The 18,687-nt window shown below is 45.9% G+C and overlaps 1 gene segment (V, D, J or C); it reads left to right on the top strand.

Annotated features, from left to right (window-relative positions):
- The first annotated feature begins 13,897 nt into the window (after positions 1-13,897).
- The window catches only part of LOC143793363 (Ig kappa chain V region Mem5-like), a 664,839-nt gene continuing 660,049 nt past the window's right edge, over positions 13,898-18,687 (top strand). Inside the window, 2 exon segments of the V gene segment in view lie at positions 13,898-13,994; positions 14,093-14,387. Coding sequence covers positions 13,940-13,994; positions 14,093-14,387 — 350 coding nt within the window.

The raw sequence follows: 18,687 nt of genomic DNA, 5'->3' as shown, positions 1-18,687 counted from the left end.
CAACCTCAGAAGGAACGATCAAAAGAGCCAAAGAGCACCACTGCAGCCCATAATCACCAAACAACCACTTGAGCTGGTAGCCATGGACCACGTGAAGTTGACACCGAGCCGGTCCGGTTACGTCTATGCCTTGACCATCGTGGATCATTATTCGCGCTTCTTGGTAGTAGTACCTGTAAAAGATCTGACTGCAAAAACAGCAGCCAAAGCGTTCCAAACGTACTTTTGTAGACCCCATGGATATCCGGAACAGGTTCTCGCTGACCAGGGTACAGCCTTTGAATCAGAGATCTTCAGAAAATTCTGTAATATGTATGGTTGCAAAAAGATCCGGACGACGGACTATCATCCGCAAACAAACGGCTTATGTGAGAAGATGAACCATATTGTGATAGACCTACTAAAGACTTTACCTGAAATGGAAAGGAATCAATGGCCAGAGAAATTGCCTGACTTGGTGGATCTGTATAATCATGTCCCGGTGAGCTCTACCAACTGCACCCCAGCTTATCTTATGCGTGCAAGACTCGGCCAATTGCCAATCGATCTAGAAATGGGAATTCTGAAACCAGACGCAGAAGTTCAAGACTCCAATTGGGATGTCGTATGGCAAAAGCAGTATCGCCAAGTACAAGAGAGTGTGGACAGAAGCCTCCAGCAAACCAGAGAAAGACAAGAGCGAACTTTCAACCAGAATGCTCTAGCAACTCCATTAAGACCGGGTGACCAAGTACTCAAGAGGAATCGTCGAACCAATAAACTGAATAATCAGTGGGAAGCCGTACCTTACACAGTTTTACCAACAAGAATGGATAATCCTAAAATGTGTCTCATTAGCAAAAATGGAGGATTAACATCTGTACTAGTGTCAAGAGACAATCTTAAATTATGTCCGGAAACGTTGAAAGAGCCAGTTGTCCAGCCAGAATCAGAAGTTATTTAACCTATACAAGTTCAACCAGTAAAGGAAAAAGAGGAGGAAATGTATCACACCTGTATAGGAGACTTTCCCAAAACCCTACTAACATACCATGGTGCAGTAGTGGTTCCCATGGTGACCTTTTATCCAACACCGAACCCAATATTAGAAGTCCCAAGACAGGAAGAGGCTGACCCCGTACTGCAAGAGGTTCCAGACCAGGAAGAACAGATTCCTGATCAGAGTGATCCCATTCATGGTGGACTTGCCAACCCCATAGTGGTGGAATTATCTTTAGCAGAGAGGGCAGATACTATATCCGCAGTAGACAGAAGTACACCACATAAAGAGACACCACTATTACGTAGATCCCAGCGTAGTACCCAGGGTCAATTACCGGCCAGGTATGCGGATTACCAACTATAAGACTATAGTCATTGTTATCATTCTGTAACGTTTAAGCCCAGTACCTACAGAGACTTACCCGTATGAACTTCTTGCATATTCTTGAACTTTTTATCAGCCCGGAAATACTAAATCAAAGCTCCGGAAAGACTGCTTTGTGAACTTTGCTTCCTACCTTCAAGGATAGAACTGTATTAATGGACGCTATTTGAAGTGACTTTTTACAGAATTCCATTTTTTTTTGTTTCTTTGAGTGGTTTTTGTAATTTTTTTATTTTTAAGACTCTGTACATATCAATTGTTATTTCAAAATGTTATCATCCCACAGTCCCGGAGTACTGTTCTTAACTAAGGGGGAATGTGGTGCCCCTAGGGGTATTTGCCACAAAAATAGTTATTGACACTAAATACAAATACTAAAATAGCAAGACTGCACTACCATCTCCGGCCAGAAGGGGGAGCTCCAGAGACTCCCCTTGATCTATTCTGGTCTGAGAAAAGGACTGGCAGTTGGGTTGAGGAGCTGAAAGTGAGAGGTCGTATAACTGAACTCCTAACAGCCCTATGACGGATTATAGGCCCATAATACCCATAGTAGGAAAAGAGGAATAGAGAAAAAGGACATTGTGAGAACCGGGTAGCAATAACCTCTACCCAGAATAAGCGCAGAGACGGATACCGGATCCGTGGCTATATTCATTATATATAATACAGCAACTGGAAGGAAGTGAGGTGATATCAGCTTCACCAGGGTAAGTGTTATGACCCCAATGGCAGAGGGTCTCAGAAATAATTACTAAGTCTGCAAACACAAAAACCAGCTCATAGGGCAGTGGTAACTGGGCTGACCATATATCTAATCCTAGCACCACAAATAACAGCAGCCGGGGAACGTGCCTACGTTGATTCTAGACGTCTCGCGCCAGCCGGAGAACTAACTAACCCTAGAAGGGAAAAGAAAGACCTTTCTTGCCTCCAGAGAAAAGACCCCAAAAGTTGGATACAAGCCCCCAACAAATAATAACGGTGAGGTAAGAGGAAAAGACAAACGTAAGAATGAGCTAGGTATTTAGCAAAGAGAGGCCCACTAGCTAATAGCAGAATATAGTAAGATAACTTATATGGTCAGCAAAAAACCCTATCAAAAATATCCACGCTGGAAATTCAAGAACCCCCGAACTGGCTAACGGCCCGGGGGGAGAACGCCAGCCCCCTAGAGCTTCCAGCAAGGTCAGGAATCACGTTTAGTACAAGCTGGACAAAAATGAGAGCAAGCAAATAACCCAAAAAACAAAGAAGCAAGACTTAGCTTAATTTTGCACGAACCAGGACCAGCAGATAGGAGCACACAGAAAGGATCTGATTACAACGATGCCAGGCACAGAACTAAGGATCCAGGGAGTTTATATAGCAACACCCCTGGACTAACGACCCAGTTGGGTACAAACTGAGGGAAGAAAATCCCAGAGTCATATCACTAGTGACCACAAGAGGGAGCCAAAAGGTCTAATTCACAACAGTACCCCCCCTTAAGGAGGGGTCACCGAACCCTCACCAAGACCACCACACGATGCTTAGCACCCTCGAGCCAATGACGCCACTCCTCAAATGCCCACTTCATGGCCAGCAACTCCCGATTGCCAACATCATAATTCCGCTCAGCAGGCGAAAACTTCCTAGAGAAGAAAGCACATGGTCTCATTACCGAACAACCAGGGCCTCTCTGTGACAAAACGGCCCCTGCCCCAATCTCAGAAGCATCCACTTCGACCTGAAAGGGAAGTGAGACATCAGGCTGGCACAAAACAGGCGCCGAAGTAAACCGGCGTTTCAACTCCTGGAATGCCTCCACGGCTGCAGGAGCCCAGTTAGCAACATCAGAACCTTTCTTGGTCATATCCGTCAAAGGTTTAACAACACTAGAAAAATTAGCGATAAAACGACGGTAGAAATTAGCAAAACCCAGGAACTTCTGAAGACTCTTAACTGACGTGGGTTGAGTCCACTCATGAATAGCTCGGACCTTGACTGGGTCCATCTCCACAGCAGAAGGGGAAAAAATAAACCCCAAAAAGGGAACCTTCTGTACTCCAAAGAGACACTTTGAGCCCTTAACAAACAAAGCATTCTCACGCAAAACCTGAAACACCATCCTGACTTGCTCCACATGTGAGTCCCAATCTTCAGAGAAAACCAGAATATCATCCAGATAAACAATCATAAATTTATCCAGATACTTCCGGAAAATATCATGCATAAAGGACTGAAACACTGAAGGAGCATTAGAGAGCCCAAAAGGCATCACCAAGTACTCAAAATGACCTTCGGGCGTATTAAATGCAGTCTTCCATTCATCTCCTTGCTTAATGCGCACAAGGTTGTACGCACCACGAAGATCTATCTTGGTGAACCACTTGGCACCTTTAATCCGGGCAAACAAGTCCGACAACAGAGGCAAAGGATACTGAAATTTAACAGTGATTTTATTCAGAAGCCGATAGTCAATACAAGGTCTCAAAGATCCGTCCTTCTTGGCCACAAAAAAGAATCCCGCACCAAGAGGGGAAGAGGATGGACGGATATGCCCCTTCTCCAGAGACTCCTTGATATACGAACGCATTGCGGCATGCTCAGGTACAGACAGATTAAATAATCTTCCCTTAGGAAATTTACTACCTGGAATCAAATCTATGGCGCAGTCACAGTCCCTATGAGGAGGCAAAGCACTGGATCTGGACTCACTGAATACATCCTGATAATCAGACAAATACTCAGGAACTTCCGAAGGAGTAGAGGAAGCAATAGACACTGGCGGGGAATCAGCATGAATTCCCTGACAGCCCCAACTTGACACAGATATTGCCTTCCAATCCAAGACTGGATTGTGGGTCTGTAACCATGGCAGACCCAAAACGACCAAATCATGCATTTTATGCAGAACAAGAAAACGAATCACCTCCCGATGTTCAGGAGTCATGCACATGGTTACCTGCGTCCAAAACTGCGGTTTATTTTCCGCCAATGGCGTAGCATCAATACCTCTAAGAGGAATAGGATTTACCAACGGTTCAAGAACAAAACCTCAGCGCTTGGCAAATGACAGATCCATAAGACTCAGGGCAGCACCTGAATCCACAAACGCCATAACAGGGTAAGAAGACAATGAGCAAATTAAAGTCACAGACAAAATAAATTTAGGTTGAAAATCACCAATGGCGACAGGACTAACAACCCTTGTTAGGCGTTCAGAGCATGCTGATATAACATGTGTAGAATCACCACAGTAAAAACACAATCCATTCTGACGTCTATGATTTTTCCGCTCATTTCTAGTCTGAATTCTATCACATTGCATTAAATCAGGTGTTTGTTCAGACAACACCACCAGAGGATTAGCGGTTTTGCGCTCCCGCAAACGCCGGTCAATTTGAATAGCCAGCGCCATGGAATCATTCAGACTTGTAGGAGTGGGGAAACCCACCATCACATTCTTAATGGCTTCAGAAAGGCCATTTCTGAAATTTGCGGCCAGAGCACACTCATTCCACTGAGTAAGCACGGACCATTTCCGAAATTTTTGGCAATACACTTCAGCTTCATCCTGGCCCTGAGAAATGGCCAGCAAGGCTTTTTCTGCCTGAACTTCAAGATTGGTTTCCTCGTAAAGCAATCCGAGCGCCAGAAAAAACGCATCAATATTCGCCAATGCCGGATCTCCTGGCGCTAGCGAGAAAGCCCAATCCTGAGGGTCGCCCCGTAAAAAAGAAATAACAATTTTAACTTGCTGAGCTGAATCTCCAGATGAACGGGGTCTCAGAGAAAGAAACAATTTACAATTATTCTTGAAATTCCTAAACCTAAATCGGTCTCCAGAAAACAGTTCAGGAATAGGTATTTTAGGTTCAGACATAGGACTACTGGTAACAAAATCTTGTATGCCCTGCACACGAGCAGCCAGCTGGTCTACACTTGTAATCAAGGTCTGGACATTCATGTCTGCAGCAAGCACAAGCCACTCAAAGGTAAAGGGGAGAAAGAGAGGAAAAAAAAACAACTCAGAATTTCCTTTCTTGTTATCCCAGTTCTGCAATGCATTAAACATTCAATGTTGGCCTGGCATACTGATATGACCCCAATGGCAGAGGGTCTCAGAAATAATTACTAAGTCTGCAAACACAAAAACCACCTCATAGGGCAGTGGTAACTGGGCTGACCATATATCTAATCCTAGCACCACAAATAACAGCAGCCGGGGAACGTGCCTACGTTGATTCTAGACGTCTCGCGCCAGCCGGAGAACTAACTAACCCTAGAAGGGAAAAGAAAGACCTTTCTTGCCTCCAGAGAAAAGACCCCAAAAGTTGGATACAAGCCCCCAACAAATAATAACGGTGAGGTAAGAGGAAAAGACAAACGTAAGAATGAGCTAGGTATTTAGCAAAGAGAGGCCCACTAGCTAATAGCAGAATATAGTAAGATAACTTATATGGTCAGCAAAAAACCCTATCAAAAATATCCACGCTGGAAATTCAAGAACCCCCGAACCGTCTAACGGCCCGGGGGGAGAACGCCAGCCTCCTAGAGCTTCCAGCAAGGTCAGGAATCACATTTAGTACAAGCTGGACAAAAATGAGAGCAAGCAAATAACCCAAAAAACAAAGAAGCAAGACTTAGCTTAATTTTGCACGAACCAGGACCAGCAGATAGGAGCAAACAGAAAGGATCTGATTACAACGATGCCAGGCACTGGACTAAGGATCCAGGGAGTTTATATAGCAACACCCCTGGACTAACGACCCAGGTGGGTACAAACTGAGGGAAGAAAATCCCAGAGACATATCACTAGTAACCACAAGAGGGAGCCAAAAGGTCTAATTCACAACAGGTAAGACGCAGCAACAGACACAGAGTTCAGCGGTACTCCCAGAGGGGGTAAGCCGACAAAAAAGGACTCGGGTTGTTCGTCAAACCAGAGCATAGAAGAGACAGATTGGGCTGGCAGCCAGTTCACATACAGCAGCAGGGCCATACAGAAACTGCGCATAATAAGAGGTGGAAATCCTGACAGGGTCAAAGTAATTCAGAGTTCTTAAACAGACTCCGGTGACAGTATTGGTTGCAAATCCCTTTTTATTGAAGTAAACTAGTTAAACGTTTCAGCGCCTCAGTCTTTCATTTGGACAATAGCCATCGATCCAGGATCGGGGTCATCACAGCTGAGAGGACCTGCTGCTGATCAAGTAAGTGTCTGTTCCTTCATGATATCCCTTACACTGTGCATCGCCTGAGGCCACAGCACCGGGTCAAGCCACTAGTGACATCCCCCTCAAGAGACGGACCTCATTGATCTGGTGCTGGGTACCTCGGTCTCCCGGGCGTAACACTTGCTTTCAGGGTGAGGGGCACAATAGCACTCCTGGATCTTACTTTTAGATTGCCTACCTGTTTAAAACTCAGGCGACACTGAGTTGAAAGAAAAGTCCAGCTCACCATAGTCGTTGTCCCAAGAAACTCGGAGCACGGAAACGCTGTGTCAAGGCGTGAAGAAGCCGAAAATGAAGAAAGGATTCCAGCTCAACGAGACAGTGAAAAAGTAAAAACTGTGTACTTTATTCACTTCATATCGGAAGCAGAGGATAAAACATCAGCACAATATAATAAAAACACTATCTACGCGTTTCAGGTGGCACAGCACCCTTAATCATGATATCACATGATATCATGATTAAGGGTGCTGTGCCACCTGAAACGCGTAGATAGTGTTTTTATTATATTGTGCTGATGTTTTATCCTCTGCTTCCGATATGAAGTGAATAAAGTACACAGTTTTTACTTTTTCACCGTCTCGTTGAGCTGGAATCCTTTCTTCATTTTTGATACTGAGTTGAGCCTGAGAACCACTGACTGTGACCGGCGGAACCTCAATGACTGCACCGCAGGTCACTGAAGCTGCGCTCTCAGGCTCAGCTCAGTGTCTACTGGATTTACGGCTAAGCCACTGCTCAGCCATGCAATCCACATGTAGCAGAGCTGGAGCACATCACGGGACATATGGATTATCATCAAACAGTTGAGAAATATGGTGTTTTAATATTTTTAATTTTACAGTAATAAATAGGTGAAATAGGCTGGGGAGTGTTTCTTTCAAATAAAGGACTTTTCTCTGTGTCTGTGTTTTTATTACATTTGACTATAATGTTAGTAATGGAGGTATCTTTAACCTGTGGGTTTGATGTCTGCTGACACTGCAAAGCTGACATCAACCCCACAAATATAAAAATATAACCCTATTTCCCACCGCACCAGGACAAGTGAGAAGAGCTGAAGCTAAGCGCCAAAATTGGGAGTCTGCTTTCAAATGCCAAGGTTGAATTTCAGTCCTAGCCAGGCCCTGACATGACCATCATTATAGTCATATCCCAGAAATGAATTTTGAGTAAATATAAAAATAGATAATTGAAAAAGAGGAAGAATTCATCATCTTAAAGTCTGTGATACTTGTCTCAGAAATGACTGATTTCTACTCTGGGATAAGATCCAATATTATGTGGATATTCCCGCACTTTGTACTGACAGAGGTGAAATCTCTCATTGTTAGGGCAACATGAGATGTGTGGACAGTTCTGTACATGATATTGGATCCTGGATCTGTTTTACGTCTGCATCAAAGCTCACTGACCCGCAATGCACCAAAGAAAGCTAAACCAACGGCTACACTGCTCAGAGTGGACTCAAAAGAGCCCAAACAAATTCTTTCTGCCACAGAAATCAAATGACCCAGCAAGCTATAAGAGACGAGACAACATTCTTTTCTGACAAACTCTTTTTTCCAACCTTTAAGGGCTTGATGGATAAAGAACACTTTTTTCATGTCTGAAATACCCCATAGGTGTAGATGAAAACTTAAGCGAGCTAATTTTGAACCACCGAGTGGGATCCCCCTTTGGGCCTGAGAAGAAGCAAATAACGAATGATGATGTCCAGTAATTCAGTATTATCCAAACTCCAAAATTGCTCTCCACTGTCTCCAGCCAACTCATGCCATTCCTTCCACTTCTTGCCATATTTGTTTCATGGATGGAGCCATGGACGAACGAACCACTGACATCATACTTTCATCAGTTTGTCCCATAGCTGATGGGGGCAACAAAATGGCTTACTGGAAGAAAAGAAAGGAATGAAAAATACTAACTTGAAACCGACACACAATTCTGCCGCTGCTGACTTCCTGGGGTACCAAGTCTAGCCATGGGGGCATCTCGACCACACTCACTGGAGTCTTTCCCTTCAGTGGGACATGCTGGCCGGCTGATTACCTGGTTTGATGCAATGGACTGCTGGGTGCTGACCTCCGCTGGCGGAGCATTTGTGCTTGTACTTGGACAAGCCGTAGAACCTGCATTAACCCTCATTAAAAGGCTAACATGCCCCAGGAGTTTGGATGACCCCGGCTCGCTGATAGGAAGGAACAGTGGCAGCAGATTTAATGGGGGGCAACCTTTGAGACATCATAAACCAAAGTCACACATTTGTGGCTTTATCCCCCACCCAATATCTGGCTGCAACGCTATGCGCCTGCACAACTTCTCATCATACTTGGACCAGGGGGTAACAACATTTGATTTATATGCAATAAAAACCAAATTCATATAAATAAACAGTTCAGCTCAGCGTTCAGCGTGCTGCTGGCTCATAATACAACACAGCACTGTGAAGGCCTGAATCAAATTACCCATAATCCTGGCTGCCTTAGTCCGCCTGTCAAAAGTTCTATCCGTATTTAGTCTACTCTCTTTATTGACTGTATGCTGGTCTATGGAGATGAAAGCCCAAATATCTATGTATTGGTTAGGCCAGGTTTTTTATTTGTCTCGTCATCTAAGTGGGGCCCTAGCTAGCTGATACCACAGAAACAAGCCTCCTTGTGGAGACCAGCTCTTGGCGCTGCTATAGGTGGTTGAATCGATTGAGGCGAGGGTTTTGACAGTTCGACTTTTGACAGCAAATCACTAATGGCTGATGCCAATTCCCCTTCTTTACACCCAGAACCACAAGCCCTAGTGAAGCTAAATTCACCAGTTAATGGAACGAGTGACGACTCTACCAAGGAATTCGGGACCACGCAGACTTGACTTGCCCCATGGCATGGCTTACAGTGAACACTCCTGCCTTGTATGCTGGCTTGACCTGCCTGAACTGCAGGAACTTTCACATGATGACAATGACGAGCTTATCTGGAGGGGTGCAACCTCCACCTGCTTCTTGGTGATCTAGAGGAATGTGTGCGTTAGCGCTGCCTGTGCTGATGCCTAGCAGAGCTCTGAGAACCGGACCTGACCATGAGAGAGCCCTCCTGTGTCGATGTGAAAAGGTGCCAGGACCGATGGTAAGTGGAAATTTACACTTGTGGGCAATTAAGAGGGTGTTCAGGGGCATCAAAAAGAGTTTTCAGCTTCCTTACTAGCTGGGCTTTGTATAAGAGATGCTGTAACCCCTTCATTAATCTGTGTAGAAGGAGGGGTTAAAGGTAACTCAGCAGATGAAATGCTTCTTGGATTGCCCATTTCTACTGGCAGATCAGCACCATGCACAGTGGACAGCGCTAAAGGAAATGGCGGCAGAGGAAAATAGGGCATGGTTACATTATGGGCGTGAGACAGCTCTAAGGGGGCCTCAGACACTGCCAGCAACTGTGGTTGGTGGGATTGCTGCGTGGATCACCGGCTGCCCGTACTATACTGGTTACCTAACGCTGACTTGGAAGCATAAGCTGGAGCCACAATCTTGGCTGGGAGACGCAGTAAGGCTACGTTCACATTTGCGGTGTGCGCCGCAGCGTCGCCGCCGCAACGCACAGCGCAAATGTGAACACATGCACAACGCTGCTTTTTGCGCTGCATGCGTCCTTTTTTCCATTGATTTTGGATGCAGCAAAAATGCAACTTGCTGCGTCCTCTGCGCCCCGACGCGGGCGCCGCAGGGACGCATGCGGCGCAAAAAGCAAGTGCACCGCATGTCCATGCGCCCCCATGTTAAATATAGGGGCGCATGATGCATGCGGCGCCGCTGCGGCGCCCGACGCTGCGGCGCTAGCCGCAAATGTGAACGTAGCCTAAGTAATCGTTTCCTTCTGCCTGTATGCGTCCCCTCAGGGGTACTACTATCTCCAGGTCGGCCATACTGCTGGCGTGACACTTTCAGCTCAGTCAAGTACCATGACCACATATAACAGGGGGATGTGAACTCTTTAGTTTAAAGAGATATGGGAAGGTGGTTGGAACAGGAAGAACAAAGAACCACACATGGCTATACAAAGAGGCCGGGTGGGCGAACAAAAAGGGGGGAACACCCCTAGCTCAACAGTAATGTGCGGACCCAAAATTAACCATGAGGAGAGCAACATCATATAACCATGGGTGATAGATCAAATTGACGGAGGGCATTTTAATGCCAACAGCCTGTGCAACCCTGGGTTCAGCAGTCACGGACCCTCTCCTATAAGGATTGTAGTCCTCAATGAAAATTAAGCGAACTTTACTGCAGGAACTGATGTAACTTTTGCACAGCAGGCGGCAGGTACAAATCTTGTGGGTCACATCTTCTCTATTACACAGAGGAGCAAGCTTAACCTTCACATGTGGCAGCACGTTACTTGTTAGCATCCACAGACCAGGTATACAACACGGGTGACTTGGATTCTCCATCTTAACTAACTCTCCTTCACTGACCGCAGCCCATTTTCAGCTGTATCCGTGGCCCAGCCTGGCAAGCTCAGCATTTCACCACTAACGCTCACAGGTCTGGTCTACACGTTTCCTCTCCAGCCCACTTTCTCTGCGCTGTCTCAGGGTTACCCACATCTATACCTCCTTGTGCTCTCACTGCAGCTGAGCTCTCCTTCTAAGTCACCAGCAGAAGAGTTGTCCGATGTACATGACGTACCACATATTATTTAATCAGAAACTCTATAATCTATTTTTTTCTTTTACAATAAGGAGGAGGTTTCCTTTGTAGCTTTAATGTTGCGACTTGATAAAGAACATTGGAGAATTATAACACAAGAGAATGATTATGGTTGAGGCGTTTCACAGTGATACATCTTACTCATAACCTCAGATAAGAATGATGACCCTAAAGTGATAAAAAAGACCTCCGCCTGGTTGCCCCACCCCCGCACACCCGATGAGAAAATCAGTTTAATTACAAACAGATTAAGATCATCAAAAATACAAAATACATTTTACATTTCATTATGAGACAACAATTCATACTCCTAATGATATAATATTAATTCAAAATTAATAGATTAAATCAGTTCTTTTATTTAATCCCTGTGAATGTGATATACTTAACATAAGACCCCAGTAAGCTTCCTTGTGAAGGACAGCTCGTTTGGGATCGCCTACCTTCAGTGAACATTTAAGGCCTCTTTCACACTTCCGTCATTTACCATCCGTCGCAATCCGTTGTTTTGGGCAAATCCTGCAAATGTGCTCGCAGGATGCGTTTTTTCCCATACACTTGTATTAGCGTCGGATCGCGACGGATGGCCACACGTCGCGTCCGTCGTGCGACGCATCCGTCGTGTTTTGGCAGACCGTCATCACAAAAAAAGTTCAATGTAACTTTTTTGTCGGATGTGCGGCTGGAACTCCGCCCCCTCCTCCCCGGACTTTAGACTGGGCAGCGGATGCGTTGAAAAACTGCATCTTCTGCCCATGTCGGGCACAAATTTCACAACGTCCGTCGGTAAGTCGGCCCGAAGCATAGCGACGGACCCATACTGACGGAAGTGTGAAAGAGGCCTTACCCTTGGTATTGTTAGAAACACTTCCAAATCTCATCTCACAGCAGTCAGTGTGGTAGGAGGCTCCGAGCTGTGAGAGGAGATCTGGAAGTGTTTGTAATGAGGCATAGCTCAGATTGGCTCAACTGTATGTCTACACAATAGCTGCAGAGCTATGCCTCATTGGAAATGCTTGCATATCTCCTCTCACTGTACTGTTAAGGCTGAGTCACACATAACGATATCGTTAACGATATCATTGCAACGTCACGCTTTTGGTGACGTAAGCAACGATCCCACTAACGATCTCGTTATGTGTGACAGCGACCAACAATCAGGCCCCTGCTGGGAGATCTTTGGTCGATGGGAATGATCAAAACCTTTTTTTGGTCGCTGATCACCCGCTGTCATCGCTGGATCGGCGTGTGTGACGCCGATCCAGAGATGTGTTCACTTGTAACCAGGGTAAATATCGGGTTACTAAGCACAGGGCCGGGCTTAGTAACCCAATATTTACCTTGGTTACCATTGTAAAAGTAAAAAAAAAAAACAGTACATACTCACATTCTGATGTCTGTCACGTCCCCCGGCGTCCACAGGGTTGACTGTGTCAGCGCCGGCCGTAAAGCAGAGCACAGCGGTGACGTCACCGCTGCGCTCTGCTTTACAGCCGGCGCTGACACATTCAGTACAGGGAAGCTCTTGGCAGCAGCGTGTGCATTACCAGCGCTCCTGCTGAAAGCAGTTTTAACCCTGTGGACGCCGGCGGGGGACGTGACAGACATCAGAATATGAGTATGTAGTGTTTTTTTTTTTTAACTTTTACAATGGTAACCAGGGTAAATATCGGGTTACTAAGCGCGGCCCTGACCCCAAATCCCAAATCTCCTCTGATTGTAATCTCATGATTGTACTGAGCCATTCACCCACATTAGGGTCTGCAACTGCTGATATAAAGGTGCTATCCTACAGATACCCCACCGTCACTGCCATACAGAACAGGCCACATAGTGTCAGTACAGTGATAATATCAGTGGGGGATTTACATCCATAAATATATAACTGTAATAATCAGGGCCGGACTGGGACTAAAATTCAGCCCTGGCATTTGAAGGTACACAGGCCCACTTGTCACATGGTGACTGTATAATATCTTTGTACACTTGTAGGCAGAGCCGGTTTTAGGCAAAGTGGGGCCCTACGCCTAGGCAAAGTATAAAATGGGGCCCCAAATGCTAACATATTGCACATCACACAAAAGCGTTTCGGTTGTATTTACTAGCGCTGAGTTCAGGCCGCTAAATGAGTTTGATCGACAATACGGAAGTTGTTCAACACTTGTTTCCCGGCCTCTTTCCACCAGCTGAGGAATAATGATGGGACAGAACCCTTTCCAACTGGGAAATTCCCAACACTGAGGCTGTTCTTTTCTATGCGTAACCCTTATCTACTTCTATATTGTTCATACCTAACTTTCTGTAGTACCGTGCCTGCGACTGTACTAAACCCAATCCTATCCCAATCTATGAACCCTATTTATTTCCTAATTCCTTACCCTAACACATTTACCTAATCTTTTCACAATATAATAATCACATTATTATAAACATAGCACACATAAGCAACAATTACATTAACTGTGCACACGTTATCATTAGGGGGAGAGGTGCATGACAGCTCCTGTCACACCATTACACACGGCACAATTTACATGTCTCCTGCTTTACATCTCTGCCCTCAGGGGACGTCTCCTCCAGTGATTACAGCTGGTATATAGGAGACATTGTGCAGGTGACATCTCTATAGTCTGTGGCCATCAGTCCAGGGAGATGACGATGGGTTTACAGGGAGTTGTGCTGGGTGTAATTCTTCTTCTCATCCATGGTGAGAGGTCCATGAGATGATGGACAGGACAGTAGTAGAGAACAGCACAATGAGGCGACATTAACACTAACACTTATGTTTCCTTTATCATTCCTTAGACTCCTGTGCACAGATTGTACTGACCCAATCTCCAGATCTCATCACTGTGTCCCCGGGAGACACAGTCACCATCTCATGTAAGGCCAGTACTAATGTATATGCCTCCATACACTGGTACCAACAGAAACCAGGACAACGTCCAACACTTCTCATCTATCTATCAAGCAGCCGATATACAGGAGTCCCAGACCGGTTCACTGGATCTGGATATGGAACTGATTTCACTTTTACAATTAGCGGAGTGACAGAGGACGATGCAGCAGATTATTACTGTCAGCACAGTAATAGTTATCCTCTCACACAGTGATTTAGAGTCGTACAAAAACCTCCGTCCTCGTTTCCTCCATAGAAGAAGCAGTGAGACGTGATATAGATATAAATATAACACTGCAGGTGATGATCACACAGAATTTCCTGTTATGATGGCTGATCGCTCCCATCATGCTTTTCTGCCCCTGGCTGATATCAGATAATAGCTGACACTGGATATAATACAGATATAATATTAAATGTCCCATTAACCCCTCGTGAGGAATATAGACTCTGATGATATCAGTATAACATGATTTCTACAGGAGAAGCAGCTTGTACTTTATTACAGATTTCACCACAAACGTTCTTATCTTGTTCAGTAACATAAAACATGGCTGTGACTCAGAGACCTAGTTAGGGGTTCAGCTCTGGGGGCGAAACCTCTGAGTGGGCTCCTAACCAGGTACCCTGATAACAACTACAGCTTCAGGCCCTAATAGTCAGGAAAGGGGAACCTCATCAGAGAACCATGCTGCTACTGAAAGGAAATCACTATACAAAGACCAACATCAATATTACCGCCTTATGGTGACTGACCACATACTGGTAGAAGCCAGTCCTGCAGAACATGTGATTACTGTATAGTTTTACATAGTGACTTACAGGTCATGTTGTTTCTGACTCAGTCGCTCCTTTTTCCTGTCTTTTCCATCTTGCCCAGAGAGACATGACAACTTCTTCAGCCTGGACTCGTCTTCAGAGATTACAACAAAGACACCTTTGACTTCTCACATTTCCTGCGCCATCCTCATTTATTCCCAATCTGCACAAACTCCTCATCCTGCTGATGCCTCATCACTGAGCCACTGCTATTACTGCACCAACTGCATGGCACCAAAACAGTTCTCTTACAGCCCCACATAATAATGCTCACTACTGTGCCCATTACAAAGTAGAACGCCTCCTTTGTGCCCTCTAGATGGTAAAGCTGACTGTTGTGAATTAGACTTTTTGGCTCCCTCTTGTGGTCACTAGTGATATGACACTTTGATATTCCTTCCCTTGCTTGGTACCCACCTGGCCTCGTTAGTCCAGGGGTGTCGCTATTTGAACTTCCTGGATTTTCAGTCTGGTGCCTGGCATCGTTGTAATCAGATCCTTCTGTTTGCTCCTTTCTGCTGGTCCTGGTTCTTTGCAAAATTAAGCTAAGTCCTGCTTTCTTGTTTTTGGTTATTTACTGTGCTCTTATTTTTGTCCAGCTTGTACTAAATGTGATTCCTGTTACTGCTGGAAGCTCTAGGGGGCGGATGTTCTCCCCCCGTGCCGTTAGACGGTTCAGGGGTTCTTGAATATTCCGCGTGGAGTTTTTGTGAGGGTTTTTGCTGACCATATAAGTCATCTTCCTATATTCTGCTATTAGTTAGTGGGCCTCTCTTTGCTAAAAACCTAGTTCATTTCTTGCGTTTGTCTTTTCTTCTTACCTCACCGTTATTATTTGTTGGGGGCTTGTATCCAACTTTTTGGGGTATTTCCTCAGGAGGCAAGAAAGGTCTTTCTTTTCCCTGCTAGGGTTAGTTAGTTCTCCGGCTGGCGCGAGACGTCTAGAATCAACGTAGGTACGTTCCCCGGCTGCTGTTATTTGTGTGCTAGGTTCAGGTATATGGTCAGCCCAGTTACCACTGCCCTATGAGCTGGGTTTTATGTTTGCAGACTTCGCTATTTGTCTTTGAGACCCCCTGCCATTGGGGTCATAACAGCTGACTATATTCATGCCCTGTGCAAGTGCCACATAAAACAGTGCCAACATATTCCCCCCTATAACATAATAGTGCCCCCTATATGCCCCTTTGACAGTTACAATACCCTAAGTGCCTCTATAATAATAAGGGCCCACATAACATTTAATAATGTCCACTGAGGCTTCTCCTGTACAGCTCCTCTATACACAGTATGATGTTCTCTCAGCTCCACGCTACACAATATGATGTTCTCACAGCTGCTATCTACACAATATGATGTTCTCGCAGCTGCTATCTACACAGAATGATGTTCCCACAGCTCCCCTACACACAGTATGATGTTCCCACAGCTCCCCTATACACAGTATGATGTTCTGTCAGCTCCCCTCTACACAATATGATGTTCCCACAGCTGCTATCTACACAATATGATGTTCCCACAGCTCCCCTATACACAGTATGATGTTCCCACAGCTCCCCTATATGCCTGTATATTACCTGTATGGGTAATTATAGTTCATAGTTTGTTATTTACTTAATTTAAAGTCGTACACACTATGTAAATATGTTCTTATTTGTAACGTTCAAGTGTTCTCACCTCCCATAACGGAAAGCATAGTTAAATTAATTTGTTTTATAGTATTTCAAAAATTTGCATGTCTTTTGCTAATGTATTGTTGTTTTCTTTTCCCAGTCCGGAGGTACTGGATTTAACGGGGGGGGGGGGGGGGTGCAGCGCCCCAGAGTCCTGGTCGTTGCAGTAATGTTATTCTTCCACCAGGGGGAGTGATATTACGTCTGAAGGCAATAAATGAGATCTTCTAACCAGGTATCACAAACCATACACCACATCTCACACTCCAGTCCACCAGGGGGAGCCTTGCTCCTATCTACTAGGGCACTCCTCACAATTAGGTAAAACTGGTGGTTTGGATAGAAAGTTAGAGAGACGCTGACTGGGCTCCACCCAGGCAGCACCTGTCAGGCAGCTAGAGGGGAAGGCGGAACATCACAGAGCTGCAGACAGAGAGGTCCCTGACAGGGGTGGGATCCTGTCAGAGGCCTAGACAGAGGGCCACGGAGCTGCGCCTGCCCCACGTGCGGCAGCATCCTAAGGAGGGACATGAAAGAGAATTGTATTGTAGTGGGTAAGAAACGAAGTCATAGCACAAGGAGAGGAATCCACAGGGAGTTCTGCCCTGTAAAAGGCTGCCTCCTTCTGAGGCGCACAAGCAGGTGGCCGGAACACCGAGGGAGCAACAGTCTCTAAGCCTTGCTCCAGAGACCAGCAGGACAGTCAATTCCACGTTTGCTGCCCGACCTTACACCCAGGAGTCACGGTGGCAACTTGTGGGGGCTGGGGCGTCGTAGGTTCCCTGTACAAAGCCTCAGGCCATCAGTCATACGGGTTTGTCCTATCATACCATCTGGGGGACAGAGAGAGAAATAACATCCATAATACCAACTTCAGTTGTGAGGACCTTACCGAGAAGCTCAGCAAAGAGGTACTACAACACACAGGTGCTAGAGGAAGGCTACTCATTTCCACCTGGATAAGGGGACTCTGGATTTGCCTTCAGACCGGCCGGACTCTGCCTACCCTGTGATCGGTACCCTGGACTGTGGATGCTGAAGCCTTCAGTAGAAGGTAAAGAGACTGCAACCTTGTGTCCTCGTTATTCACTCCGCCTTATATCATCCGCCATTCACCATCTTCATTCTGGGAAGCCCTGGGGATACACTTCACCTCTGGGAAGGTATACCATCTAGCTGCCATAACATCATCCCAGCGGACTCCTAAGCAGCGTCGGTCACCCTGACCGAATACCACAGGTGGCGTCACGAACACTATCATTCCATAAAAACTCTGCCTTTTATTGGATGCCCCTCAAAGGGCCACGGGCCGGGTCGGGCCACTGTGACATCCCCATCGAGAACTGAAGGACCCGGTACCGAGTACCCCATTGCCCTTACATGGGGACGCTCCAAATCTTGGCGTCACGAACAGGATCTACTTAAGACTGATAATCAGGACATGTGCGCCTAAGAACTGTGCCAAAATCGTATTTGAACTGTGATTTGCTTAAAGACTGTGTATTGCCATTTGCCGCCAAAGATTTCCCGCCAAAACTGCCGCCATTACAGTGCCACGAGGAGCGCAGGAGAAGAAGAAGGGTGTGCCATCATGGGCGGGTCCAGCAGAGCGGCGCAAAAAATATGCCCGCCCTCTGCCAAGACTGTGATGTGATAAAGGAGGGAGCTGTTGTGAATTCTGCTCTTGGGTTCCCCCCGGTGGTTGCTGGTGGTAATGCAGTTGTCCCTGGGTTGCAATCCTGGGCAGGTGTTCCTGCTGATTGCAGCTCTGACTGGGGTATTTAGGTGTGCAGGATTCATTAGTCCTTGCCAGTTGCCCATTGTTCTTGGAGGTTATTCATCTCTGTCTGGTTCCTCCTGCCCTGCTGCCAAATCAGCCAAGATAAGTGTCTGGTTTTGTTTCTGCTGCACACATGCGGTGTGCTTTACAATTCAGTGCTATTCATTGTTTTTTCTTGTCCAGCTTAGACTGTGTTCGGATATTTTCAGTCAAGTCGGATTCTCAGGAG

Source organism: Ranitomeya variabilis, chromosome 1, assembly GCF_051348905.1.
Source record: "Ranitomeya variabilis isolate aRanVar5 chromosome 1, aRanVar5.hap1, whole genome shotgun sequence".
In the NCBI taxonomy this organism is placed as follows: domain Eukaryota; kingdom Metazoa; phylum Chordata; class Amphibia; order Anura; family Dendrobatidae; genus Ranitomeya; species Ranitomeya variabilis.
This window is presented reverse-complemented; position numbering and strand designations above follow the sequence as displayed.